Source organism: Oryctolagus cuniculus, chromosome 13 (genome assembly GCF_964237555.1).
Source record: "Oryctolagus cuniculus chromosome 13, mOryCun1.1, whole genome shotgun sequence".
NCBI classification, from domain to species: Eukaryota; Metazoa; Chordata; class Mammalia; order Lagomorpha; family Leporidae; genus Oryctolagus; species Oryctolagus cuniculus.
The window spans coordinates 21670046-21696446 of NC_091444.1; the positions used below are offsets into that span (position 1 = coordinate 21670046).

At 63.0% G+C, this 26401-nt stretch overlaps 2 protein-coding genes across 5 annotated transcripts; one reads left to right on the plus strand and one right to left on the minus strand.

Moving 5' to 3' along the window:
- Positions 1–1312: 1312 nt before the first annotated feature.
- LOC138845089 (uncharacterized) lies at positions 1313–4107 on the minus strand. The gene is made up of 3 exons (XM_070056217.1): positions 3253–4107; positions 2743–2920; positions 1313–1558 (listed from the first exon to the last, which is right to left on the minus strand). Exons 1-3 carry the CDS (start codon positions 4105–4107, stop codon positions 1530–1532), a joined length of 1062 nt encoding a protein of 353 aa, XP_069912318.1. The 3' UTR covers positions 1313–1529.
- On the plus strand, positions 3588–21443 carry IKBKE (inhibitor of nuclear factor kappa B kinase subunit epsilon). Of its 4 annotated transcripts, none has more exons than XM_051821261.2 (22): positions 3588–3726; positions 4241–4329; positions 5864–5970; positions 6781–6921; positions 7122–7251; positions 7776–7957; positions 8111–8271; positions 9178–9288; positions 9535–9714; positions 10121–10317; positions 10910–10974; positions 11053–11144; positions 11288–11374; positions 12671–12746; positions 12839–12951; positions 14372–14448; positions 16111–16150; positions 16703–16804; positions 18091–18187; positions 18878–18969; positions 19117–19188; positions 20761–21443. In XM_051821261.2, the coding sequence occupies exons 3-22, from the start codon at positions 5884–5886 to the stop codon at positions 20792–20794; spliced, it is 2136 nt and encodes a 711-aa protein (XP_051677221.2). In that variant the 5' UTR covers positions 3588–3726; positions 4241–4329; positions 5864–5883; the 3' UTR covers positions 20795–21443. The 4 variants fall into 4 exon arrangements, with proteins under 4 accessions (XP_051677221.2, XP_051677223.2, XP_051677222.2 ...); XM_051821262.2 differs by having other exon boundaries at positions 3681–3820; XM_051821263.2 differs by lacking the exon at positions 5864–5970 and having other exon boundaries at positions 3594–3726.
- The last annotated feature ends 4958 nt before the right edge of the window (positions 21444–26401 follow it).

Here is a 26401-nt window from a genome sequence, read left to right on the forward strand (position 1 = left end):
CTTCCTCTCCATCTATCTCCCATGTTCTGTTGGGAGCTTGATGGGAAGTGGTAGCAATGAGACCATTGCTACCACCATTGAGACACAAGCCCATTCTACTCTATTCCAGATAGAAACCAGCAGAGACAAGGTGGGGATGCATTTAGGAAACAATCTTTAAGATGAGCTAAATGTTTACATCCACAGGAATAGGAGGCTTCCGTTAACAACCCCAGCTTGTGACATTTGGCAGAGACCAATCATTGAGTCAGTCAGCAAACTTTGGAGCCTGTCCTACAGCGCTGAATAGGAGAAATGGGGAAGGAACTTTTCAAAGAGGACACACAAACAACACAGCTGTCACTCTGAAAGTGAAACCGTGAGGGAGAGCAGGGCCTGCCTGGTGGAGAAAGCCCATCATGGCAGGAAGGAGTTGAGCAGGAAGACGAGAGGGGTCGGCCTGGGCCCGGGGCTGGGGGTGACACAGGCTGACAGCCTGCGGGTTCCAGGGAGAGATCCTGCTTGATAGCAAACTTGGCAGCTATTAGATGACAGACGCATTCAAATCATGAGATCTCTGGGAAAAACGGGTAGATGAACAAAAGAGAGGGTGCCAATGACTAGAAATCCTGCAGAGTGACTGTGAGGGGTGTGGTTCAGAGACGGAAGTGTCGCGGGCGGGGGAGGGTGTTGACGTGTAGAAAGGTGACCCCGACATGACTGTTTTCAGTAGAGGGGACGTGAGTCTGAATGGGCAGCCAGTGGGGAGGGAGGAAGACTCAATCGAGGGCGTCTCAGCGAAGGGGCTTCAGGAGAGGCTGTGGGAGCAGGCTTTGGTTTTTGAGATGAGCAGCGGAGAGGCAGTGTGGTCAGAGGGCAGGAGCCCTGGGCCTGAACGGTGAGCTGCAGAGCGCGGGTGGCAAGGTTGGCCGGGTGGAGACGCACTTCCCGCTGTCTCAGTGGGGAAGCAGGCAGTGGCTGCACTCCCTGTTCAGCGCCGCTTGGGTTCCAGAGCCGCGGAAGGCGGAAGGCGAAGGCTTGAGCTCAGAGTGTGGGAGAGAATGGCGGGAAATGCTCTCTCTTCTGTACCAGGAACCAGGACAGAGGTCGCACAGGGGCCTGGGGGCCGCGCGCTGCCTGGGGGAGCTGCCCCTCCTTCTGCCCACACGCTCCTGGCCAGGGCTGGCTCTGGCCTCCACCGGCCCTGAGGACCCACGGCCGTGCTCAGCACTGCATCCCCACCCTGCCCTGTTCCTTTCCTGGGCTGGGAAAAATTGCTTCCGGCCAGGCAGGGGTAGAAGAGATGACAAAATGCCAGGTACTAGGCACATCATCTTTTTTTATATGTATATAAAAGATTTTATTTATTTATTTGAAAGTCAGAGTTACCCAGAGAGAGAAGAGGCAGAGAGAGAGAGAGGCCTTCCATCCGATGGTTCACACCCCAGATGGCCGCAACTGCTGGAGCTGCACCAATCCGAAGCCAGGAGCCAGGAGCTTCTTCCGGGTCTCCCACATGGGTGCAGGGGCCCAAGCACTTGGGCCATCTTTTACTGCTTTCCCGGGCCATAGCACAGACCTGGATTGGAAGAGGAGCAGCCGGGACTAGAACCAGCGCCCATGTGGGATGCGGGCGCTTCAGGCCAGAGCGTTAATCTACTGCACCATCATCTTTTGTTTTCACACCAACCCTAGGAGAAGGGTTGGATGACTTGCCCCAAGGTCACCCAGGGTAAGTGACCCAAGTTAAGCCTCAGAGCCCCGGCCGCTGGAGGCAGATCTGCCGTGTTTTCCCTCACAGCTGCCCCCAAGGACCCCCTCTCCCGGCCTCTGCTCCTTGTGCTGCCTTTGATGGCTGCTTCGGTCTCCAGGGCTCCAGAGCCCCCACCCCGGGAAAGCGTGACTCTCCCGGACTTCTGCCCTGCCGATGCTCACCAGGCGCCCGCACCTGCCCAGACCAAATCCTGGCCACGCTGCCCAGCTGGGGCCCCGGCAAGAGGTTCCTTCATCTTGGCCGCACAGGATGTGAACCCACAGGTCAGGCTCAGGGGAACTTGATCGCAGGCCCCCTTCCACCCTGGCCTGCCACAGACAGCAGGTGGGGGTGGGGTGAGGTCCTGAACCAGCCCCACTCCGTTCTTGCCTCCATGCTGCCTCCCTCTCCTCTACCCCACTCCCCTCTTTGCAAAGTCTGGTCATGCAGCCCTGCCTCTAGCCAACACTTCTGGCCCCCTGACCCCCGCCAACCCTGCAGCCCCGCTGCCAGGGTCCACAAAGCCGGCCTCTGCTGAGGGCTACACCCTCCAGCTTAGCGCAGGTGTGCCTGCCTCTCAGAGGTGGCACATGTTTGTTGCTCGAAGGGGCTGACCACACTGTGAACGAGAGATTGGGCTTCCTGGAGAGGAAAGAAGGGCTGCTGGTAAGGCCTCAGTAGGTTCATCCCAGAAAGGGGTTGATGGCAAGGATCAGCTGGGACATGTTGCAAAACTCAGTAGCCGAAATCAACACTGGCTGATTTCTCAGCAAAGCTGAATGTCCCTTGTGGGCCAGCGGAGATTGCGGGGGGTGGGGGGGATCTGCCCCTCATGGCTACTCAGGGACTCAGATTCATGGAAGGATTGCTTTTCCCCCAATCCCTTTATCGGAGGCAGGAGCTGGGGGGGAGGGAGGAGGCAACCCTGCAAAAGCTTTGGTGGGGTCCCCTGCCCCACCCGGATCACCCAGGAAGTGCACCAAGGCACCCAGGAAGCACAGCTCTCCCACCTGCCAGCAGGTGCATCGGGGAGTGGTGGGTGGGGCAGGACGATCTCGGACTTTCCTTCTGGCTCTGCCGGGAGCGCCTGCAGCCGGGCCTCTGTTCCGCCTTATCAGCAGGTGCATCTCTGAGCAGGAGGTGAGGCAAGGCTCTGCTCCTTCCTGGTGTCACTGCGACGGGGCGGGGCTGGCAGAGAAACCACCAGGTGTTGCCGTGGGAAAGTCCCCCCAACACTACAGAAACATGGAATTTCCTGGTTGTCCGGCTGCGTTCTCAGAGCCACAACCCCACCCCCCCGACACACCCTGGCTGGGAGGTTGGCGTGTTCCAGTGTCTCTGAGGACCCTGCGCAAATCCCTCGAGATGTGTGGGTCTCAGGGCCCCCAGTATCTGCCCACAAAATGCCTTCCAGGCTCCTGCGCTCTCCAAATATCGCTCCCGGCCACGCGTCTCTCCTTGGGTCTCCAGGGAGCGCATGCCCTGGTTCGGCGCGTACTCTTGGGCCTCTGCGTGCTCACCGTGCTGAGTCCAAGGAGTGGCTGGACCTGGACAGGGGGCCTGAGCCTCCGTGAGTCTCCCAGCTGTGGGTGCTGGCTTCCCAGGAAGCTCTCCACCAGGCCGAGTTGTCCTGCCTGCTCTGTAGACGCTGGGCAGAGCTTTGAACTTCTCTGCTCCAGTGAACGCAATCGGGGCAGGGAGGCACCCAGCCGCGTGCCACTGCAGCTCAGGCCTCTGGACCTCACACTCTTCCTCCAGCCGGCAGGTGTGGTTGGCAGCAGCCAAGCTGCCTGTCTCTTTAAGAGAGAGAGAGCGAAAGGGAGCCCGAGGGAGCAAGAGAGAACGAAATCAGGAAGTGTGAGAGCTGCGAGCCACCGCACTGTGCTGTGCCGAGCTGAGTGTCCCGCGGAAACCCCACAGCCCCCGCTCCTGGGGCGCCACCGGGCCGCTTCATCGGGCGCTGCCTCTGGGCCCAGGATGCTGTGGAGCTGCCAGTGAGTGACAGGGAGCCCCGAGAGCCCGGGGCGCCGCGCTCCCCTCCCGCAAGCCCGCACTCCCCTCCTGCCGCCCGCTGAGGCAGGAGATGGGGTGAGTGGGCTGCTGCGCGGGGGAGGGGCGGCCAGGCCAGGGCCGCGCGCAGGGCCGTGGCGTCCTGTGCTCGCGTGGGAAGCCGGCCTGAGGCTGGCAGGGTCGCGGGTTAGGGCGCTGCCCGTGGTCAACAGGGCTCTCTTCCCAGGCTCCGCTGCCTGATGCCCCCGACTGCCTGCCCTCACCTCTCCCTGGGGCCCTGCTCCCTGGCCAGAGTCCCAGGAGAGGGCGTGGCCCGGAAAGGGTCCCGGAACCGCTTGGGGAAAAGGACTGGAAACCACCCCCATCCCCCCCCGCCCCGTGGGGGAGGTGACCGACAGGAAAGGGTTAATGGGCTGAGGCTGGTGGCCTTTGATGGAGACTGAAAGATCACACAGCACCCAAGGCTGCGTCTCATCCGCCCTCCTCTTTCCGGTGCAGCTCAGCTCCTGGGCTCGCCGCCGCACACAGGAAGCCGGACACACGCTCGCCAGGGAGAGGCTGGGCCTGACTCCAGCTCAGAGCGTGCGGTGAGTGCGTTTGGCCGCGCTGGAGCCCCAGGAGGCGGGAGCGGTGGTGGGTGGGCGGGCAGCTCCCCAGCCCCTCTGCCGGGTGCAGGGGTGGGGGCAGGGAGTGGTCGCAGAGCGTACAGACCCAGGGACTGGCCACCCTGGCCTGGGCTCTGCCCTTTGCACCACACTGCCCGCGACCCCGGGTGTTCAGCTCTGCTCTGCCCGGCCCCAGGTCCCTTGCTGGCCCTGGGGAGGATGCTGAAGGGGGTAAAGTCTGCTGCCTGCTGGCTCCCCAGGCTGGGCCCCTGGCTTTGGTACCAGTAGGTTCTGCCCCAGCCTCACAGCTCTGGCCTCGATGGCGACTCCCGCTCAGCCCCCAGGAAAGACTGGCCAGCTCACCGTAGGCACCAGTGCATCCTCCCAGGGCAGGCAGGGCAGCCCGCAGTTTGAAGAGGCCCCGTCTAGCCCAGCCCAGCCTTCCCCACCGTATTGAAGGGAAAAGTGGCCGGTGTCTGGTCCGGACATGAAGCTGCTGTGTCCAGCATCTTTGACTCCCCACCCTGGCTCCCGGCTCCCGAGTCCAGCTCCTTGCCGGAGGACGCGGGTGATGCTCCCGTGACGGGGTCCCTGCCAGGCTCGGGGGAGACCTGGGTGGGGTTCCTGGCTCCGGGATCGTCTTTGCCCCCTGGCCATCATGGGCATCCCGGGAGTGACCCAGCAGAGGGGAGAGCTCTCTCAGCCTGTTTCCCTGAGTGTCTCTATCCCTCTCTTTCTCTCTGCCTCTCAAACAAACTTCTTTTAAAAAAGTATTTTAGGGATAGCGGCCTCCTTACACTTCTTCTGCCGCACATCTCAGAAAGGCCAACCCTGGCCGGGCCTCAGACAGCCACTGAACTTGACTCTGGACGCCAGGCTCTAGAGGAACTGGCCTTTAGAGAGAACAGGACAGCAGCAGCGATAGGATAGGGGTCTTGGGGCCCCCCAGGGGCTCCTGAGCCCTTGGGTTTGAGGGTCTCGGGCCTCCCGATCCTCCCCTCTCTCTGTGTCTCTCTCTCTAGCTCCCCTGCCCCTGCAGCCCTGTCCTCTTTGGAGCAGCACTGAGCTGGCCCAGCTGGCTGTCAGCTCCCGGCAGCAGGAAGTGTGGGCCCTGCAGGCGGGCCGGTGGGTGGGGTAGGGGCTCCTGGTGCAGCTCGTGTTGCAATCCTGGAGATTCGGGGTGGTGTGCTGACCCGGGCCATTCCACCTGCGCTATTGCTACTTCCTGGGACAACCCCAGGCCTGCACACCAAACCCCCAGAATCCTCATTGCCCAGGAGAGGGGACAGAGAGGAGAGGTGTGTCTGTCTGGTGAGGGGCTGCAGGGAGAGCCAGGCCACCTGTGCTCTCGCTGAGGGCTTGCGTGCAGTGCTGTGCTGTGCTTTTTGGGGAAGTTACGTAACCTTTCTGTGCTTTCCACTTCCCCGGCCTCTTGCCCGTGGAAAGACCACATGGAGCCCCTCTGGGCCCTGGGGCCTGGCTGCCGCTCAGGGACGAACTCCGGGGCTCCCCGCAGGCTGTCTTTCGGGGCCGGAGATGCAGAGCACGGCCAGCTACCTGTGGCACACGGATGACCTGCTGGGGCAGGGTGCCACTGCCAGCGTGTACAAGGCCCGCAACAAGGTGAGGGGCAGGCCCTGCAAGCCTCAAGGGCGGCAGGGGGTGGGCCGGGGGCCCGTGCACCCTTGGGTGGGGGGGAGAAGGGCTCCTGGGGATGACTCCTCTGCTGGGCACAAGTTGGGACAAGAGAAAGGTGAGGCCGGTGCCACGGCTCACTAGGCTAATCCTCCACCTAGCGGCGCCGGCACACCGGGTTCTAGTCCCAGTCGGGGCATCGGATTCTGTCCCGGTTGCCCCTCTTCCAGGCCAGCTCTCTGCTGTGGCCAGGGAGTGCAGTAGAGGATGGCCCAAGTGCTTGGGCCCTGCACCCCATGGGAGACCAGGAGAAGCACCTGGCTCCTGCCTTCGGATCAGCGTGGTGCGCTGGCCGCGGCGGCCATTGGAGGGTGAACCAACAGCAAAGGAAGGCCTTTCTCTCTGTCTCTCTCTCACTGTCCACTCTGCCTGTCAAAAAAAAAAAAAAAAAAAGAGAGAGAGAGAGAGAATGAGAGAGAGAGAGAGAAAGGTGAAAACACAGAGCAAGATCCAAAGATGCCGGCAGGGGGGCATGGCCCGCAGAGGCAGGGGCGGTGCTGGCATGGAGGGCTCACAGCAGGGCGTGTTGGCAGCCCCTGTGCTGGCAATAGGTGGACAGCAGGTGCGCCGAGCCCTTGTCACCTCCCCGTACTGCGCCATGCCACCATGAGCTGGGGGAGGAGCCAAGGGTGGATGCCTCCACCCCCCCCCACCCCCAGGCTGCCCTCTCCTCTCTGGGCTTGGGCTGGGTCCCTGGAGAGGTGGCTGCAGCTGTGGCCTCGCCCTGTGTCCCCACAGAAATCCGGGGAGCTGGTGGCCGTGAAGGTCTTCAACACTGCCAGCTACCTGCGTCCCCGGGAGGTGCAGGAGAGGGAGTTTGAGGTCCTGCGGAAGTTGAACCACCAGAACATCGTCAAGCTCTTCGCGGTGGAGGAGACGGTGGGTCTTGGCCTGGAGCCTCCATCAGACAGAACAGGAAAGGAATGGTGGGATCAGCGTCCAATCAGAGAGGGCTTCCTGGAAGCGACAGCCCTGGATTGCAGGGTGTGGGATCAGGGAGGAGAGGCCGGGCCAGAAGTCGGGGTGTGCGGATGGGGAGCTGGTGGCGGTGGGTTGAGCCACCTCTGCACCGCCCACAGGGGGGCAGCCGGCAGAGGGTGCTGGTGATGGAGCACTGCTCAGGGGGCAGCCTGCTGAGCGTGCTGGAGAGCCCGGAGAACGCCTTCGGGCTGTCGGAGGACGAGTTCCTGGTCGTTCTGCGCTGTGTGGGTGAGTCCCTCCCAGGCTCCCTGCTGAGGCCAGCAGCAGCCCAGGCCCTGGGCGCTGGGGAAGCCCCAGAGGGAAACGACTGGACGCCTGGCTGTGCGTTCAGAGGCCTGGGGCAGACACGGTTCCCAGTGGCTCCCAGGCGGGGGCAGCCCGAGAGTGTCCAGACAAGGCGTGGTCTATACAGGCAGCGGAATATTACTCAGCCCTGAAAAGGCACACAGAGGGCCACAGTGGTGGGATGTCGCACGTACGAGGTTCCTGGAGTAGCCACATTCACAGAGACGGGACGCGGCTGCGCAGGGGCCTGCGTGTTGCTTGCTAGGGGGTGGAGTTTCAGATGGGAAGATGGGCAGGCTCTAGAGACGGGGCGCTTAGAAATGGCCAACACAACACATGTCCCGGCATGCCCTTTACCTCGCTTACACGGAGAGATCCTGAATAATCCACCCCGGGGAGGCTGCAGGCTTGGGGCGGCCCCTGGGGCCCGGGACGGCGGCTAGCGGCGCCCGCCCGTGTGTGCGCAGTGGCCGGCATGAACCACCTGCGGGAGAACGGCGTGGTGCACCGCGACATCAAGCCGGGCAACATCATGCGCCTGGTGGGTCACGAGGGCCAGAGCGTCTACAAGCTCACCGACTTCGGCGCCGCGCGCCAGCTGCTGGACGACGAGAAGTTCGTCTCGGTCTACGGCACCGAGGAGTACCTGGTGAGCTGCCCGGCGACCCTCCCCGGCGCGCGTGCGCACGTGCGCCCGTGTTTAAGCTAATGAGCGAGGCCGGGTCTGTGCCGTCCTGGCGGGCACCTGCGGGCCGGGCTGGGGCTCAGGCCTGGCCCCCGTGCGCCCTCTCTCTCTCGGCAGCACCCGGACATGTACGAGCGGGCGGTGCTTCGCAAGCCCCAGCAAAAGGCGTTCGGGGTGACCGTGGACCTCTGGAGCATCGGGGTGACCCTGTACCACGCAGCCACCGGCAGTCTGCCCTTCGTGCCCTACGGCGGGCCGCGGCGCAACAAGGAGATCATGTAGGGGGATGGGGGAGGGGACGGAGGGGAGGGGGACCAGGGACAGGGTTGGGGGCGGAGGGCAGCGCCTGGGCCGGGCCGTCCTGCGCAGACGCCCGCCATCCCGGCCCTGCGGTGGCTCCTGTGCCCCGCCGCTCCCGGGCAATCCTCGGATCCACCCTGACCTAGGATCCTCTTAGTCCTCCATTCATCAGCCAAGGGACAGACGCTGAGCCCTGCCCGGGCGTGGAGGGAGACCGATGACACACTCTTGTTTATAGTTTATATGTATATGGGAGAGGGGGAGAGACGGAGAGAGGGAGAAAGAGCCCCTGCAGCCGTTAGGTCACTCCCAAAATGCTGGCAACAGCCAGGGCTGGGCCAGGAGCGGGGAACTCCATCCCGGTCCCACCATGTGGGTGGCAGGGCCTCGGGCACTTGAGCGGTCATCTGCTGCCTCCCGGATGCGTTAGCCGGGAGCTGGATGGGATGTGGAGGGGCCGGGACTCGAATCGGCACTCCTGCGTGGGATGCGAGGGTCCTAAACCCCAGAGCAGGAGACCCCGGATGGATTACAGGAAGGCCTGCGCCCCCACCCTCAGCTAGGGCTTAGCAGCGGGGAGCCTGGGGCAGGGGAGGGGCCTGGCCTGGGTGGCAGAGGGGGCTGGTCTTGGAAGGGACAGATTAGGAAAGTCAAGAGGAGGAGGGACTCAGGCCAAGCTGGCCCTGGGCACCGGTGTGGGTGGCGGCTGCATGGCCATGGGGTGTGGCAGGGGACGGGGCAGGGAGCCGTGGGGAGCTCTCACCAGGCGCAGAGGGCCGAGCGGGCGACATGTCTCTCAAATCCCGTTTCTGGCCACCTCCCAGGGCCGGGAGGCTGGAGCCAGGGCCCTGGGGCTCCGCTCAGCGATTCACGCTCCACCCCAGGTACCGGATCACCACCGAGAAGCCCTCCGGGGCCATCGCGGGCACTCAGCGGCGGGAGAACGGGCCCCTGGAGTGGAGCTACGCCCTGCCGGTCACCTGCCGGCTGTCCATGTGAGTGGGACCCGAGGCAGGCGCCGACCGCTTCTCTCTGCTGCTGTCCCAGCCGGCCCAGGCGTGCTGCAGGCTGGCTACTGCACCCTTTGCCTCGTGGCCTCAGTTTCCCTGCCCGGAAGCTGGCACGAGTTCTGCCAGCAATGTCTCCCCAACCCACCGTGCGCCCCCCACCTGGGCGCTAGCTCCTCAGCGCGCTCTCTGGCGCCCCCCGCCTCCTGCTGAAGCCCCGTGTGCGGGGGGCAGGGGCCTGCAGGGCCAGCTGGTGCCCATCCTGGCCAACATCCTGGAGGTGGAGCCGGCCAAGTGTTGGGGCTTCGACCAGTTCTTCGCCGAGACAAGCGACATCCTGCAGCGCGTCACCGTGCACGTCTTCTCCCTGTCCCAGGCCGTGCTGCACCACGTCTACATCCACGCCCACAACACGTACGTGGGCCGCCGGGGCGGGAAGGCGGGCTCCGTGGGTGCTCCCCGGGGCCAAGCTTAACTTGGGAAGACGGCCGCCCCACAAGGGCAAGTGGCACAGGGCTCTTGCTGGTGCTTCCGAGAAGCGCATGCGCGAGGGGCGTGGCCTGAAGTTGGCACCCACCGAGGGCTCCAGCCCCAGCATCCGCGGTGGGACTCGCTGAGTGCCCGCGGGGTGTGGGCGCAGAGCGCCCCTCGGCTGCGCCCGTGACCTCTGCCCTCTCTCCACCCTTGGGGAGAGAGGAAGCACCCCAGCCCCTCCCTCCGAACTGCGCAACCCTCTCCTCCTTGCGGGGTCTGGGCGCCCGGAGCCGCCCCCACCTCCCGCTCCGCCAGCGACCTCGCGGCCCGCGCCCTGTGTGCCTAGGGTGGCCGTCTTCCTGGAGGCCGTGTGCGAGCAGACCAGCGTGGGCCCCCGGCAGCAGGAGTACTTCTTTGAGGGCCACCCGTGCGTCCTGGAGCCCAGCGTCTCGGCTCAGCACATCGCGCACACGACTGCCAGCAGCCCCCTGACCCTGTTCAGCGCGGCCAGCGAGACCCCCAAGGGGCTGGCCTTCAGGGACCGTGAGTACGGCCGCCCGGGGCTTGGTTGCTTTTCACGGTGGGTGCAGGTCTGGGTTCTAATTCTGCACGTGTCTCCGAGACGCTGTGGGGCTTGGGCAGGTGTCCTCAGAGCTGTGACAGCAGCTGCAGCTGCCGCGGGGAGACTCGGGGCCGGGCCAGGTGGGAGAAAAGGGGGAAAGGCCCGGGGGCGGAGCTTCACCGTCCCTCCAAGTTCTAAAAAAAAATCATCGCTTCTCAGTTGGATGATGCCCGCTACCTCCTCCTTCTCAGAGGAAGAGGGGAGAGGATTTAGGGAATTAACCTTAAAATCTGTGGACAAGAGGGTGGTTCGAGTCCCGTTTCCTGGCTGTTGAGACAGGGCCTTGGGCACGAGCGTGTAGTTCTCCAAGTTGTCCACGAGGTGGCAGTGAGGGACCACAACTGTCAAGATGCACCTTCCGTGCTGGGAAGGGGGGGTTTCGGCGGGAGCCGGGGCGCTTGCATTGGGAGACTGGCAATGTGGGGTGAGTGTGAGCTGAGAAGGCGCGAAGATGAACTCAGAGTTGACCTCGACCTTACGGGCAGGCCCCTCTGACGGGGTCTTTGTCCGCAGCTGCCCTGGACATCCCCAAGTTCGTCCCCAAAGTGGACCTGCAGGCAGACTACAATGCCGCCAAGGTGAGGGGCGGCCCACAGGGGCGGGGGCGGCGTGGACAGAGGTAGGAGGGGAGGGACAGGCCCACCCGTGTGTTTCAGGGCATGCTGGGTGCCGGCTACCAGGCCCTGCGCCTGGCACGGGCCATGCTGCACACACAGGAGCTGATGCTTCGCGGGCTGTACTGGGTCGTGTGAGTCCCCAGCAGGGCTGGGGGGTGGGAGGGAGGTGAGGGGCGGACGTCTGGGCCACTTCCGCACTGCCCTGGGTCAGGGTCAGGGTCAGCACCCTGGGTCCCCTGGGCAAGGCGGCCCTGAACCAGGCTCCCTTGGGCAGGGAGGTGCTGCAGACCACGTGCAGGCGGACTCTGGAGGTCACACGGACCGCACTCCTCTTCCTTAGCAGCAGCCTGGGCACTGAGAGGTGCGTGTCCCGCCCAGGCCGCCTGGGACCCCTCGGCGCTCCCCTCACCCCATGCTTCCGGCCACGCACCTCACCTCACCTACCTGCGGGGGGTGGGCGAGGGTGCCGCCCCGCCCCACCCTGTGCCCCCACTGCACACCTGACAGCCCCAGCCCGGCCCTCATCTCGGGGAAGAGACCCACAGGACAGGGAGTTCCAGAAGAGAAAGGGGGGCCTCCAGAGAGCAGGGATGGGGTCCCCCTCGTGGCACCTTCAAATGGCATCAGTCAGCAGCTGCCGATGACCCCGAGCAGAGCCCTGTCCCAGGCGCAGAAGAGGCTGCTGGGGACATATAGGGCTCGTGTCACATGCACATGAGGGCTACCGGGGTGGCTGGATTAGGAGAGTAGAGATGGGTAGGGACCACCACAGAAGGCTTCCTGAAGGAAGAGGTGTTTAAGGCCAGAAGGAGGGAGCATACCCCGGGTGAGGAGGTCTGGGCAGAGACAGGGGGTGCTGCGAGCAGGTGGACAGAAGGGGTGCTGTGACGTCCACTGAGGCCAGTCACCTCCCAGTGCCCCACAGGAAGTCGGAGACGGAGGGGCTGGCGCCGGGAGCAGAGGGCCACGAGCCGGTCTTGGTTACAGAGAAGTTGGACCCCAGTAAACTGGCCATGAGGGAGCCGTGGAGGGCTCTTGACCAGGGAAGCCACAGGCTGGGGAGAGCGCCCCCTGGCGGGTCCTGCTGTCCGCTGCCTGCTGCCTCCCATTCACGCCCTAAGCCTCCTCCGAACTCGGACTCCGGAGAAGTCAGGGTCGGCGCGAGCCTGCTGATGGCCGCTCGCCAGGGAGGAGTGGGGGGCGCGCGGGGAGCACAAGAGGCCTGGCGTGGTCAGTGGGCCGGGGCCGGCACCTCAGGCCGCTGTAACACCCCCACCCCAACCTCTGGATTCTGCACCCTTGTTTTCCAACTGAGACACTTGGGCGGCCCCTGAGGGCTGGCAGCGCCAGTGCCTTGCGACCCCATTCCCTGGATGCTTCTAAGGTCTGAAGCTGCGCGCTCCCCACGGGGGACTCTGAGCTGCGGGTGGGCGAGGCGGCCTGTGGCTGCACCTGGGCCTCCTGGCACAGCAGCCACTCCGCGGTCCCTGCGCCCCGCTCCTCCTCTCTGGCAGCTGTCGGGGCAGCCAGGACTGACCCCAGGAGGCCCGGGGCAAAGCCGGCCAGGCTGCCGCGGCCAGTGTGCCCTCTGGGGGCTCCCTGCCTCGCCCCGCCCCGCCGCGCACTCCAATGCGGCTTTCTCCTTCCCTCCCTCGAGGCTGGACAGCGCGGCTGAGACGCCCACGCAGCAGGAGCTGCAGGGGGCCACGGAGCTGAGGTCCAGGCTGCGGACTGTGAGTGGGGCCGGGGGCGGGGCGGGGCGGGCCGGCAGCCGGCTTGAGCCCGCAGCTGAGCGCCCCACGGGGACTGCCTCTGGGCTCCACAGCTGGCCGAGGTCCTCTCCAGATGTTCCCAAAATATCACGGAGACCCAGGCGAGCCTGAGCAGGCTGGGCGCGGAGCTGGCGAAGAGGCGGGCTCAGGTACATGCGGACAGAAGGTCTGTGGGATTTTCCTTCTTCGTGGGCTGGCGGTGGGGAGTGGGCGGCCGGAAGGCCCGCGAGCCTTTGGAGGAGTCAGCCTGCTCTCTCCCAGCAAGGGCTGGGGCGTGGGCGAGGGCTGGAGGCTGGGGAGCTAGAAAGACCCGCCCGAGACCAGCCACAGGGAGAGAGGCTCCGGGCTCCTGCGCCCATCTGGGAGGTGGAAGAACACGTTAGGGACATCAGCAGGCGCAATAACTCCAAGGAAGAGAATAATTCTGTTCTCTCGGGTGGCTTCTCTGCCGTCTGGCATCTCACGGGCTCCTGGAGATGGCGATGATGATGATGGTGATGATGATGGTGATGATAAGCTGCCGTAACACTGGGCTTGGGACGGGAAGCTCCCACAGGAGGGTGGCTTGCTCCGAGGCATGGCTAGGAAGTGACAAGTGACAGAGCTGTCTTGGTGGCCACCAGGCTGGGGTTGCAGCGTGTAACACCCATTTAACACCCATTTTGTCTTTTAACAAACAAAAAAGCCACCCGCCCCACGGGCTGCCACAGCCACGGCCTCCGCGGCTGCATGGAGAGGGGTGGCAGGTGGCACTCCAGAGAGAGCCCCCTCCTCGGCGCCTCTGCCGTCAGGGCCTGGTTAGCAGGTGGCCCGTGCCCTCGGCTCTACATGCCAAAGGCCTTCGAAAGCGCCCAGTCCTCTCTTAGCTCTCCTGGCCGCAGGCAGGCTCGGGAGAGTCCGTGGATCCCACTGGGCTGCGCGTTCCCGGGTTCTCTGGAGGCAGCATTTGAGTAGCGGGCGCCGGGAGCTGCCCCACACCCTACCAGGCCCCCACCGTGCCTGCCCGTGCCCTGAGTTACCTCTCTGGAGCCAGAAGTCAGCTCTGAATTCAGAACACATTTGCCCCTGAGCCTTTCGGCTAAAGACTGGGGCTCTGAGCTCCCAGCCCAGCCACCTCCTTTTCTGCCCCCACGCTCGGGGCACTGTGGGGGGGCAGGTTCCTGAGGGCTGGCAGAGCCCTGGTGGACAAGAGCGTGCCCTGCCCGGAGTCCAGCTCCACAAACCGCTGAGCTGGAGTTCTCTGGGCCTCCACCCTCCCACACACACGCACACACATGCACACACTGCCGGCACCTGGAAGGGTGTGGGTCCAGCTTAAAGGGGGAAGGAAGAGATGCTAATGACCTTCAACCCAGGCCTGCAGGCCCTCGACAGAGCACCCTCGAGAGGGACCTCCCTGCCCCGGGACCAGCTCCCTCTGACCTCCCCTCCCCTGCCCTCCTCTCCCCTCCCCTGCCCTGTCCTCCTCTCCCCTGCCCTGCCCTGCCCTCCCCTGCCCTCTCCTTCCCTCCCCTCCCCTCCCCTCCCCTTCCCTCCCCTGCCCTGCCCTCTGCTCTCTGCTTTGATCCCCTGGTTTCTGCCCGCAGCACCCAGCAGATCCAGTGTTGTCTGGACAAGATGAACCTCATCTACAAACAGTTCAAGAAGTCTCGGATGAGCCCAGGTGAGCGGGGGCAGGAGGGGGTGGTGAAGACTCGGGTGCTCCCTTCCTGCTGCCTTCCCTCTGCAGCCTGGGCGGTCCCTACCCTTGTTTCTTTGGGGCACTCAGAGAAGGGGGATGGAAATCTCATCTAGAGCCCGCCTGGGCCAGGCAGCCCGCCTGGGTTGCCTACTAATCCTCATGGGAGGCAGGCTGGGGGGACGGGGCTTCCTGTCCCAGGTGATGCCATGGGGGCAGGGCTGGCGGCAGGGGTCAGGGGAGCCTGAGGAAGCCCCAGTGTGCTCCTGGACCCCACCCTTCTCTCACCTCCATGCCCCAAACGTTTCCTCCCCTGCAGCCTGAGGTCCTGGGGTTCACTGGCCAGGTCTCCTCTGTTCTTGGGGCCACAGAAACAGCACGGTCCCTAGGACACTGACCCAGCCACGTGGGTCCATGGGCAGTTCTCGTGGCCCACTGTTAGAAAGCGGGAAGAAGCAGGTAGAATTATTTTTAATGATACATTGTGTTCAACAGATATATCGAACTATCATTGAAGTGCATAACCAATACAGACCAAATTACTAAAGAGATATTTCTGTTCCATTTTTGTGCTGTTTTCCAAAGCGCATGCGTATCTTACACTTAAGGCACGTCTGTGTCTGGAAGCTAAACTTGGAACAGAGGAAAATGTCATTGTCACAGAACAATAAGGCAGTGCTGATGAGGAGAGTGCACCTGCTTTGGTGTTTGGATGTAAATTAATCGGCTCCCACCCCCTCCCTTGCTGTCCTGAGAGCCCTGATGCTCGGGGACTCCAGGGGCCGCGCCCGCCCTTTTGTAGAAGAGCAAGCTGGGCCGCCCGAGCACTCAAGCACTCTCGTCAGACCCCGCTGTCAGCCACCGGGCTCGCAGGCTCCGAGGAGCTGCCTCTCAATTGGCCTCTAGAACAAACCATAACTGCTGCCGCTGGAGCAGGCCCTGCGGCACTCAGGGCACCCACCCGTGGCCCTCGCTGGAAGCCTGTGGGGTCCACGTGGTGCGCGTGGCAACGGGCTCGCTGAAGCCGCTGCTTACGGAGGAGGCCGGGGTCCCTTATGCAGATCCCTTGGGCTGTGTAAGTGCTCACAGCTGGCTGAGTGCCAGACCAGGAAGGGCATTCTTAGGGGAGCGGACTGGAGAGAGCAAACCTACTTCACTGCCTGTGGGGGCTGCTGCAACCTATTCCCTGCTGTTCCCTCGGAGCCCAGGAGGGGGCAGCATCTCCACGGTGCAGGAGATGCAGGAGCCTGAGGGCCTTGGGAGGGAGCTGAGACGGAAGACTTGGCTGGTGGAGAGGGAACAGTAGAAGGCAGTGGCCTGGCTTCTCCGGGTCGTGGCTGCAAGAGCTGAGAGTGGAGGTTTGGAAGGAGCCCAGCGGCTGCTGGCCACGTCACTCTGGGCAGGGGCTGGGTGGGGGCTGCGGCTGAGCACCATGCTCCAAGGCCCATGTCTTCCACTCCCGGCCGAAGCCTCTTTAGACCCCTGAATCGTGACAGGGTACTTGGCGACACTCATCACATCATATCAAGTCGTAATGAGCTACTGGGGTGCCGCAGGGCCAGGCCGGGCTGGCATCACCTCCGTCGCTGTCCCCAACCCTGTGGCCGCTCTGCTTCGTGGACATCATGCCCATTTGTCTCCTCCTAGGGCTTGGCTATAACGAGGAGCAGATCCACAAGCTGGACAAGTGAGTGACCTGTTTGCTGGTGGGCAGGTGGGCGGTCCCTGGGCAGAGTAGCTCTCTGGTTAGACCCCAGGAGGGAGCGGGGCTGCAGCGGGGGGAGGAGGGGAGTATGGGAAGCAGTCTGCATGTGACTGGCATTGCTTCTCTGGCCGTCCTCACTGGTCTCCCACCTCTCTTCCTGCCTCTGACCTCTGCCCGCATTGGCTCTGGTCCTGGGAGCTCTGATGGCCCCGGGAGCCCTCCCCAATATAATGGCGATTTAGACTGCCCCCCCAGTTGCACTCCCCCCACGCCCTTTCCATAACCATCTCCCTGTTCCTCTGGAGACAAAGCTGGTGAGAGTGGGCGTCCGCTGAGGGCCGTGGCCCCTCCCACGTCTGGCCTTTCATGATCCCAGCGTGTGACTGTCACCTCCTCCTGCCTTGGAGACACATGCCTGCTGTGATCCCGCGATTGGGCACTGTGGCAAGGTGACCACGGCCACGAGGGGGCGCTAGGCACGTGCACAGCGGCTCCAGTTGCTCACGTGGGCGCCCGGCGTCTCCGTCTGTGCAGGGTGAATTTCAGCCACTTGGCCAAGAGGCTGCTGCAGGTGTTTCAGGAGGAGTGCATGCACAAGTACCAGGCGTCCCTCGTCGCGCACGGCAAGTGGATGAGGTAACGGCGCGGCCTCCCTCCTGGGCGCACGCACCCCAGGGCCAGGCCTGGCCCCTCCGGGCATCCCAGAGAAGGTTGGGGGGATGGGCGGCTGGGTACCTGGGTGGGCCAGGCAGTGTGCTGGGGGATTGCCACACATTAGCCTATTAAATCCCGTGGTGCATAATGTATGTGGTGGACACTATCGCCCCTCTCCCAGGTGAGCAAACAGGCTCACATGGTCTCTTCCCCAACATCTCCCAGCCGGTCAGCAGAGCCAGGCTCGGCTGCAGGCTTGGCTGCCTCCCTGGGGAAGGAGGCCCGGAGCTGTGGGCTTCTGCGTGCGCAGGGAGGCGGGGCAGGCAGTGGTCCTCTCGCCTTGGCCCTGCAGGGTGCGAGGGTTTCGCCTCCCAGACAGGCCCCCTCCCGCACCCCACCCCGAATCTGATTCTGTCGGCCTGCGGGAGGCTGGGACAGTGGGAACGTAAAACCTCTTCCAGGGGCCGGCGCCGCGCCTCACTAGGCTAATCCTCCACCTAGTGGTGCCGGCACACCGGGTTCTAGTCCCGGTCGGGGTGCCGGATTCTGTCCCGGTTGCCCCTCTTCCAGGCCAGCTCTCTGCTGTGGCCAGGGAGTGCAGTGGAGGATGGCCCAAGTGCTTGGGCCCTGCACCCCATGGGAGACCAGGAGAAGCACCTGGCTCCTGCCTTCAGATCAGCGCAGTGCGCTGGCCGCAGAGCGCCGGCCGCGGCGGCCATTGGAGGGTGAACCAATGGCAAAGGAAGACCTTTCTCTCTGTCTCTGTCTCTGTCTCTCACTGTCCACTCTGCCTGTAAAAAAAAAAAAAAAAAAAAAAAAAAAAAAAAACACCTCCTCCGGGCGATGCCGTGGCCCTGGGCCTGGCTTCCTGCCCGCACCGTGGGGAAAGGGCCTTTGAGAGAGCAGAGGATTTGCTGAGAGCCCTGAGCTGGATCTGTTCTAGGAGTGGGAGCGTGGGCGGTTCCCTTCTCAGGTACCAGGCGTGAGCGGTCACCTGCCCGCCTGGAGCCTCCCCTAGCCACACATGCGGCCCAGCCCCAGCCATGCAGCTGGGTCCTGATGGCCCCCCCACCTCCGTCAGAAGTGCCCCCTGCACAGTCACCATGGTGGGTAGGGGGGGCGGGGGCTGGGAGGCGGGAGGTGGGTGAGGGAGAGGCCACCCCAGCAGGGCAGAGGCAGCGGGGCAGGCCCACGCCCGGGACACATTGGTGACTGTGTGGTCCCCCAGGAGTCCTGTTCTAATTCTGTTCTTCACCTGCCGCCTGTAGGGAGGTGCACAAGACCAGGAACCACCTGCGCCTGGTCGGCTGTTCCGTGGCTGCCTGTAACACGGAGGCCCAGGGTGCCCAGGAGAGCCTCAGCAAGGTGCGACCGGGGGCAGATGGCCCGGGATACCCCGGGGAGGGCCCTGGGGCCGCCCCCTGCCTCTGGGCAGAGCTTCCTGGAGGGAGTCTGGCTTGGGTTAGAGGCCTCTGAGCCGCCAGTGAGCCCTGAGGTGGGGTCTGAGGAGGTACCTGGTGGGAGGACCTCGGAGTGATGGTCACAGCAAGGGACAGAGGCCGCGGGAAGCTGGGACATCTTCCTCGCCGTCCTGTGGGCTCAGGCCACTCCTGAGAGGGTGATAGGAGCTGCCCTTGGCCTCGTGGTCTGCTCTCTGCGAAGAGAACACACGAGCAGCTCTGAGAAGCCGGGAGGGAGAAGGGCGTGGCTGCCTCTCGCCTCCCTGCCAACAGCCCACACAGCAGCGCCCTGCTTCCCGAGGCTGGGGGGAGGTCCTGTCCCTACTCTGCAGCTCCTGGCCCGTGTTGTGTCACCAGAGGGCTAGGGTAGACTCACAGGAGAACTGGCTGCTGGGGTCATTCCATGCAAGCGTAGAGGAGCAATGGTGCTATGCCAGCTACACCCCCCACCACCACCATGGCAGGAAGGGTGCTAGGAAAGGCTGGCGAGCAGGCGCTCCAGGGACCCAGGCTGGGGGACCCTTCCTCAGTGTGTCCCCAAGCCGGCCACGCAGGAGCTGGCCCAGCCCCTGACCCACGCGTGCCTTCCCTGTAGATCCTGGACCAACTCCTGCAGGATAAAGCCAAGGGCGCCCAGGCCTTGCCACCCTCCACGGCTCCTCCTGCACCCCAAGACCTGGCCCTCCAGTGAGTTCAGGGGAGGCAGCGCGGGAGGGCAGAGGCTGGGGTTAGGGCCCGGGGCCAGGCCTGAGTCGGGGTTGGGGAGGCCCCCGGGGAAGGAGCTGGGGTGGTGCCACTGGAGCCTCAGCCACTGTGTGGCCTGTGTGTGGACAGCATGCAAGAACTGTGCCGTGAGATGAAGCTGGTGGCCTTTGACCTCCAGGACAACAATCGCATCATCGAACGGTAAGGGCTGGGCTGGGCTGGAGCTGGTCCCAGGGAGACCGTGGGAGGCCTCGTCCGGCCCTGGGCTGGACAGCACCTGTGCTCCTCCACACAGCCCCATGGCAGTGGGGCCTCACCAGCCTGGTGGCTGGCAGGCTCTGCCTGCACACAGTCTAACAGAGCTAACAGAGCCGGGGCGGAGGCCGGGGATTGGTGTGGTGGGCTGGCTCCGCGGGGACTGGGGACCCTGCACCTGCACCGCTCAGAGTCGCAAAAGATAACCAGAAGAGCACAGTTAGCAGCTCCTCATTTAACTGAGAGAACCCTCTTGAAAGGGGGGAAAGCTGGCCAGCTGGGAGGCCCGCAACAAAGCCCATCTTTTAACAATTTGTTTATTTTGTGTGTTTAAAAGGCAGAGAGAGAGAGGACCCTCATATGAGGGTCTCGCAGATGCCCACAACAGATGGGGCTGGGCCAGGCTGAAGCCAGGAGCTGGGAACCCCCTCCGGGTCTCCCACACAGGAGGCAGGACCTCGAGTACTTGAGCCGTCACCTGCTGCCTCCCAGGGTGCACGTTAGCAGGAAGCTGGAGTCAGGAACAGCGCCAGGATTCACTCCCGGGCACTCTGCTAGGGACGTGCCTCCCAAGCAGTGTCTTAGCTGCTAGGCCACACCCCTGCCCCACGGCGCATTTACCACTGAAGGGATCATCTCGGGATGCGGGGCGGTCCCTGCTCGCCCTGCAGGTCAGCGGGCCTGTTTCAATCCCTCCACGCCATGCTGGCCTCTGCCCTCTGCCCATCTGGGAAGCAGTGGGCTGGCAGCCAGCGTCCAGCAGGATCTGAGTCCTGACTGCTCTCAGGAGCAGCCTGACTCCCCGGAGATGCGCTCTGCTCTGAGCTTCCGCGCATCGCCTGTCAGCAGGGGTAGTAATCCCTAGCTCCTGGTGTCAGCACAGGAATTAGATAGGATGATACATTCAAGGCACCGGGGGGAGGGGTGGAGGGAAGCACGCCATTGTCCCCAGAGGTCACGCCAGTCTGGGACACCAGCACTGGGCTCCTGGTTTGTCCTCTGAGATCCTGAGGGTCCCCCGATCACAAGCTGTCGCCTCCCTGTCCCATTCCAGCGAGGGGAGAGTCCACCCTCTTCAACCCCCATAAAGATAGCTTCTTGGCCAGGCCTCCCACACGGCCCTGCGGGGGCAGGAAGTTCTAATTTTAATGCCAACATAAATTTTGCTTGCTGTGATATGTGGTCTATTTACAGACGGCTCCAAAGTTAATTTACGTGAATTTTCACTTCCTTCTTTAGAGCTGTAGCCAAGGAGCCAAGTGGGGCCATCTGATCTCCTTCTCCCTCCTGCTGACTCTGCGTGCTGGAGTCACCAGGGACCCTGGGGGTGGCCTGGGGCAGGGGCTTCACAAGCTCCCATGTGATTCTCCCGAGCAGGCCGGGGTGAGACCCCGAGGGTGGGTCCCTGTGGGTGAGCTGAGCACTTGAACAGCTGAGGGCCCTGGAAGTTGGTTGGGCTGGGCCCAGGGGTGAGGGCTGCAGCAGGTGGGCAGAGCTAACCTGGCTCCTCCCTTACAGGTTGGGTAAGGTCACATCTGTGCCTGATGCCTGAGCTCAATGGGGAGCCGTGAGCGTCACTCGCACCCAGCTCCACTGCACTGTGGGACGCAGCCCAGAGCGAGACTGGTCCCGTCTCATCAGCCTACCTCCCTCCTGGCCACTGGCTGGGAGATGTGCCAGCATTACCTTCTGCTGCCTGTCACCTGGGAGGCTGCACTGGCCGTCTCTGTCGGGACCCCCAGGAGACAGCACGGCAGCCACTGCCTGGGCTGACTTGATGCCTCACTCAGGTGCACCTGCTGCTTCGCCATCGCCAGGCCTGGAGGGCGGAACCTGGCTGAGCCATGGGAAGAAGAGGCTCTCCCAGGCCCTGTCCTCCCACCCCCGCTGACTGGTTTACAAAGCTGTGCTCCCCAGAGAGCCAGAGACCAGGGTGTGAGTCACCCGGCTGACCCTCCGTGTGCTTCACGTTGAACGTGACCCTTGCCTCTCCTGGGGTCCTTGGGGTCTCCACACCCGGCCACAGGCAGCAGAGCCTCCTCCCACTCTGCTCTTGGTCAGGCTGGGCCTACATCTGTGAAAATGGGCGACTGACACCAGGTGCCCTCTGCCTGGAAGCCCCGCCTGCTCCTGGGTGCGGAGAGCCGGTGTCAGCAGGTGGCCTGAGGGGACGTGGAATAAACGTGGCCTTGTTTTCCGTTTCTGGGCTGTGACTGAGAGGCAGGATGGGCCCTCAGCCGTGCCCCCAAGGCGGGCAGGGGGCAGCTGTGAGAAGTGCTGACCCTGCCTTGCCCGCACAGGGGCACCCTCCTTGGAGGAGGAGCCCGGGGAAGGTGGGCTCCTGCTGGGAGTGCTGGCCTGCTCCCCTCCAGTGGCCTGCCTGCTGCCGGCAGGGATGCTGTGTGCGAGGCCTGGTTTGTTTCTGTATCTCAAGCTCATCGTCCAAGCGTTTGCTGTTTTTCCATTTCCACCACTGTTCAGAACCAAGGCCGCATCTTAAGTACTAGCTCTCAGCACTGCTAAGGGCTGATTTAAGCGTTCCATATTTTTTTTTTCCTTTTTCTAGAAGCTATTGTGCTGCATGGGGAGAATTGGGCAGACTATTCGTAAACACGGTCTCCCTCCTGACAACACCTGCAGCCCTCCCCTCCCCTTAAACCAGAGCTGCGCTGCCCCCCAGGGAGAGGAAGATGAGCCAGAGCCCCGGGGGCGCTCCTTGAAGTGTGAAGACAGCATAGTGCCTAACCCCCAGGAACCCCATCTTTCCTGCCCATCCTTGGGGGTCCCTGAGTCCTCTGAGGCTATGCAGGGCCGGAGTGAGGAAAGCTGAGTGCTAGAGGCTGACATCCCCCCAAGCTGCCTCCCCAGCCCCCTGGCTCCCAGAGGAGACGAGCGCCCCCACGCCATCCAAAGGCCCAGGGGAGGGTTGCTCCAAGCTGCCTGCTGCACCAGGCCAAGTGTGTAATGGGGGTTTCAGGCCTATGAGGTCAAGTTCAAGGGCTCTGGGGGCAGCTGCTGCCTTGATGTCCCCAGACACTGCGTCCTTTCTGGCCGGCTGGACCTGTGTGAGGCTCAGGCCAACGCCTGTGGACAGGAGCTGTAGGGGACAGTGTCACGGGCTTCAGCACTTCCGACGCTGGGCAGGGCTGCCGCAGGTGCCTTCCCTGCTCCGTGCTCCATGGAGCTTCGGGTCGTGTCCCAACAGAGGAGGAGGAACCGGGCCGAGGTCCAGGGCAACCTGTACGATCCTCAGGTGTTCAAAGACTCCGCCACTCTAGTGACTCCTAACATCACGGCACTTGAAGTGAAGCAAGCCGGTCAGGTCATCAGATGGGAACCGAGCACCTTGTGGCTACCAGGTGCGTGCCAGGTGCTGGGACTGCAGTGTGACCGCGTCACCTGGGGAGCCCCCACCGTGGGGGCAGGCAGCTGTGCCCACAGCTGTTTCCATCTCATGCGGCAGGTGCTGAGGTAGGAACGCACAACTCAAATGTAGGATGCAGTCACTCTCATCACAGGGGAAGGTGTCAAGGACCGACCCCGGGGCAGGGGACCCAGGTGGAGCCTTGGCAGGAAGGCATCCCCACAGTGGGAGGAGCTAGCACAGGAGGTAGGAGCTACCACATTCCTCTGCTACTGGCAAGGATGCTGGGGGGGGGGGGGGCACAGGTGCAGTGGGAAGGGAGGAGACAGCTCCCAAGGGTGCTCCCAAGCCACATTCAAGAACTTGGAACCATAGCCAGGTTTCAGTCACATCCAATCAGTATTTTAAAGGTGCCTGTGTGGATGGTGGCAAGCGACAGGTAGGAAGAGACGAGATATTTCTATAAAGTGCCTGGTACACAGTGCTGGTGTTTGGCACGCCCTCCCCTGCCTCCTACACTTGGCCATGAGGCCCCTGTGCAGGGTGGGCAGTGACATGGGAAGTTCTTCTCATTTTTTTATTTGACAGGTGGAGTTATAGACAGTGAGTGAGAGAGAGACAGAGAGAAAGGTCTTCCTTCCGTTGGTTCACTCCCCAAATGGGCGCTACGGCTGGCGCTGTGCCGATCGAAAGCCAGGAGCCATAGCCAGCTCTGTGGCTCAATAGGCTAATCCTCCGCCTTGTGGCGCCGGCACACTGGGTTCTAGTCCCAGTCGGGGTGCCGGATTCTATCCTGGTTGCCCCTCTTCCAGGCCAGCTCTCTGCTGTGGCCAGGGAGTGCAGTGGAGGATGGCCCAAGTGCTTGGGCCCTGCACCCCATGGGAGACCAGGAGAAGTACCTTGCTCCTGCCATTTGATCAGCATGGTGCGCCGGCTGCAGCGTGCCAGCCGCGGCGGCTATTGGAGGGTGAACCAATGGCAAAGGAAGACCTTTCTCTCTCTCTCTCTCTCTCTCTCTCTCACTGTCCACTCTGCCTGTCAAAAAAAAAAAAAAAAAAAAAAGTCAGGAGCCAGGAGCTTCTCCCTGGTCTCCCATGTGGGTGCAGGGCCCAAGCACTTGGGCCATCCTCCCCTGCCCTCCCAGGCCACAGCAGAGAGCTGGACTGGAAGAGGAGCAACCGGAACTAGAACCCAGCACCCATATGGGATGCCGGCGCCACAGGCAGAGGATTAACCAAGTGAGCCATGGCGCCGGCTCCGACATGGGAAGTTCTTATCTCAGGTGGGCCCAGGCGAGCTTGGATCTGTGGCAAATATCCAGGAAGTGTCCTCATGGCTTTGAGATTCCAGTGAGACAGGCCAGCTCGGGTCAGGGGCCCTTGCTGAAGGGCCAGGGGTCAGGGCCAGCTCCCCGGGACTGGACGTACAGACAGCTGTCCCGTGCCCTGTGCTGCTGGCTCGACGTGTGTTAATCCCCCAGAATTCCCAGTTTCCTCTCCCTCGTCCTGGTTCAGAACACAGACTCTGGGACTCCACCCAGCTCTCCCAGATCTCAAATCCCATCCGGGAGGGTGTGGCCCAGGAATCTGCTTCCCTGGTGACTCCCACATAAGCTGAAGTTTGGGGACATTGAGTCAGAGGCTGCAAATATCCTGCAGGGGACACGTGAGTGGCCCAGCATAAGGCAGCAGGAGCAGGAGGACCAGGCGCCCCCACGCCAGCACCTCCCATACAGCTGAGGCCACGGGACCCCAGGGGAGGACAGGCTGGGTCTCCACAGCAGCCTGGCCACCCTCCCTGCCACAGGGCTCAAAGCCTTGCTCAGCTGGCCACTGGGGATCCCTTCCAGACCGCTCTGTGATGTTGCAAAGAGTGGACTCCTGGGCTTCCTCTCCCTCCAGTTCCACAAAGGATCCTTCATCAGGCAACCCCCATGGGAGGTGTTAAGGACCCCAAGTGGCTTCAGTTTATTTTCCTCAGAAGCTCAGAATTACTGTGCTGGGAGCGGCATGGGTCCTCCCTTCCAGCCCTTCACCAGAGAGGAGGGGGGAGGGAGGAGGGAGAGGAAAGGGCAAGACTGGGGGAGGGGGCAGGGATGATAGCCGCAGACAGACAAGGAAGAACCGGCAGGGTGGAGTGAGCTAGGAGGGGCAGGGAGAGCCCGTGTGAGGTCATCCAGGTCAGTCTGCCCGCGCCCCTCTGTCATCTCCTGTCCCCGGCCTCCGGCCACCGTGACGGGCGCAGAGCTGGCCCAGTGCTGGAAGCTAAGTGGCTGCGGCTTGGAGCCTCCCCTCTGGCTGAGGGGAAAAGCTGCTGACCAATCTGCCTGGAATATCTGAGTTTTCCCAACATGGAAAAGAGAACCACGGCACACAAATCAGTCTTATCATAAACTTGGCACAGTGGCTGCCGAGGGAAAAACTCTGCAATTGAGATGCGGATGGAGGAGGCGCCACCCAACTTGGGGGAGGGCGCCTGACTCCCCCCACCCCACCCCATGGGGACAGCTGCCCAGGAGCCCGCACATCCCTCTCACGTTCCCCCTGGATCTGCCCCTCTTGTCCCCTGTCCTAGGAAGTCCCTGAGGAGCACTGGAGTACAGTGGCTCCCGGAAAGCCCACCCTGGTGGCCCTGCCCCCAGTCACATAGAACCATCCAGAGGCAGGAACGCCAGCCCACAGGCCAACGTCTTAGAGGACGAACAGTGAAGTCCCCAACAGCACCCCCACCTCTAGGCAGCCTTGTAGGTCTAAGGGCACCTTCTGATCTCCTTAAACCAGGTATTGCTTCGTCTCCTCCTCCCTGGGTACGCGGGTCCTGGCATAAAAAGAAGCGGAGAGATAAGCCCCGGATGAGGTGAGCCAACGGCTGGGTTCACTTCACTCGTGGGCACCTCCGATTTGCCCTCTGAGATGTGATCAGGAGGACCAGCAAGACCCAAATGAGGAAGCAGAGACAGAAAAGCTTCCCTGTGACTCACGTTAGGATGACATTGGCATTGGATGGAGACACAAACCACCTGCTGGCGGAGCCCGGAAGAAGGCAGGGGACTCTGGGAAGGCGGTGTGGAGGACCCGGCCTCTGGACCAGACCTTGGGAGGCAGAGCTGGGGTTTCGGTGGGAAGAAAACGCTGGGGCAAGAGTTCGCTGATTCTACAACTGCACCTAGAAATGAGACCTGGGGTTATACACCCTTCGTTCTTACCACACCAGCTGGGCAGTGCTAAGCCGAGTTCATGGCTGTCAGTCCAGACTGTGAAACCTGTTTGGGCTAGTCACGGGACTTCTCCAGACCTCGATGTTCTCATCTGTTAAATGGGAGCACCAGCCATTTCCAGCGTTGCTTTGATGATATTCAAGTTAAAAGCACCTGCCGCATCATGGGTGCTCAGGTTTCTGGAGCAGAAATGCATATAGCAGTGATGTTTCCCAAGGGACCCTCACAGGCACAGTGCAGTTCTCCAGCAGTGTCCTGTCCCGGTCCCTCTCACAGTCAGCCATATGGGGTGCTGATGCCCCTCCCACACCCGCCCCCACGCCATGCATTGTTGGCAATCCCTGCCTCCTGGGGCGCTGGGCACCCCCTGCAGCACACTGCCCAACACGGGGCTGGGGGGCGGCACAAGGGGCTGTGCCCCTCAGGATCCGTGGAGGGCGTCGCACGGCTCTCCCTACCCTTGCTGAGGTCCCATGTTCAAAGTGTGGGCTGTGAGTCACACTCATCAAAGCCCCTTATAAAACACAGGCCGTGGGAAGGCAGTAGAGGTTGGCCCGAGTGCTTGGGCCCCTGCACCC

What these genes read in the sequence shown, in the direction of transcription:
- LOC138845089 (XM_070056217.1), bottom strand. Translation starts at nt 4,107, where the DNA reads ATGGGGGTGGTTTCCAGTCCTTTTCCCCAAGCGGTTCCGGGACCCTTT. An exon ending in CACTCCTTGGACTCAGCACG is followed by an intron (nt 2,921 to 3,252) that starts GTGAGCACGCAG and finishes TTTCTCTGCCAG; the next exon opens with CCCCGCCCCGTCGCAGTGAC. An exon ending in CCCGATGCACCTGCTGGCAG is followed by an intron (nt 1,559 to 2,742) that starts GTGGGAGAGCTG and finishes CTTCCAATCCAG; the next exon opens with GTCTGTGCTATGGCCCGGGA.
- IKBKE (XM_051821261.2), top strand. Translation starts at nt 5,884, where the DNA reads ATGCAGAGCACGGCCAGCTACCTGTGGCACACGGATGACCTGCTGGGG. An exon ending in CGGCGCAACAAGGAGATCAT is followed by an intron (nt 8,272 to 9,177) that starts GTAGGGGGATGG and finishes GCTCCACCCCAG; the next exon opens with GTACCGGATCACCACCGAGA. An exon ending in CCCAGGAGAGCCTCAGCAAG is followed by an intron (nt 18,188 to 18,877) that starts GTGCGACCGGGG and finishes CCTTCCCTGTAG; the next exon opens with ATCCTGGACCAACTCCTGCA.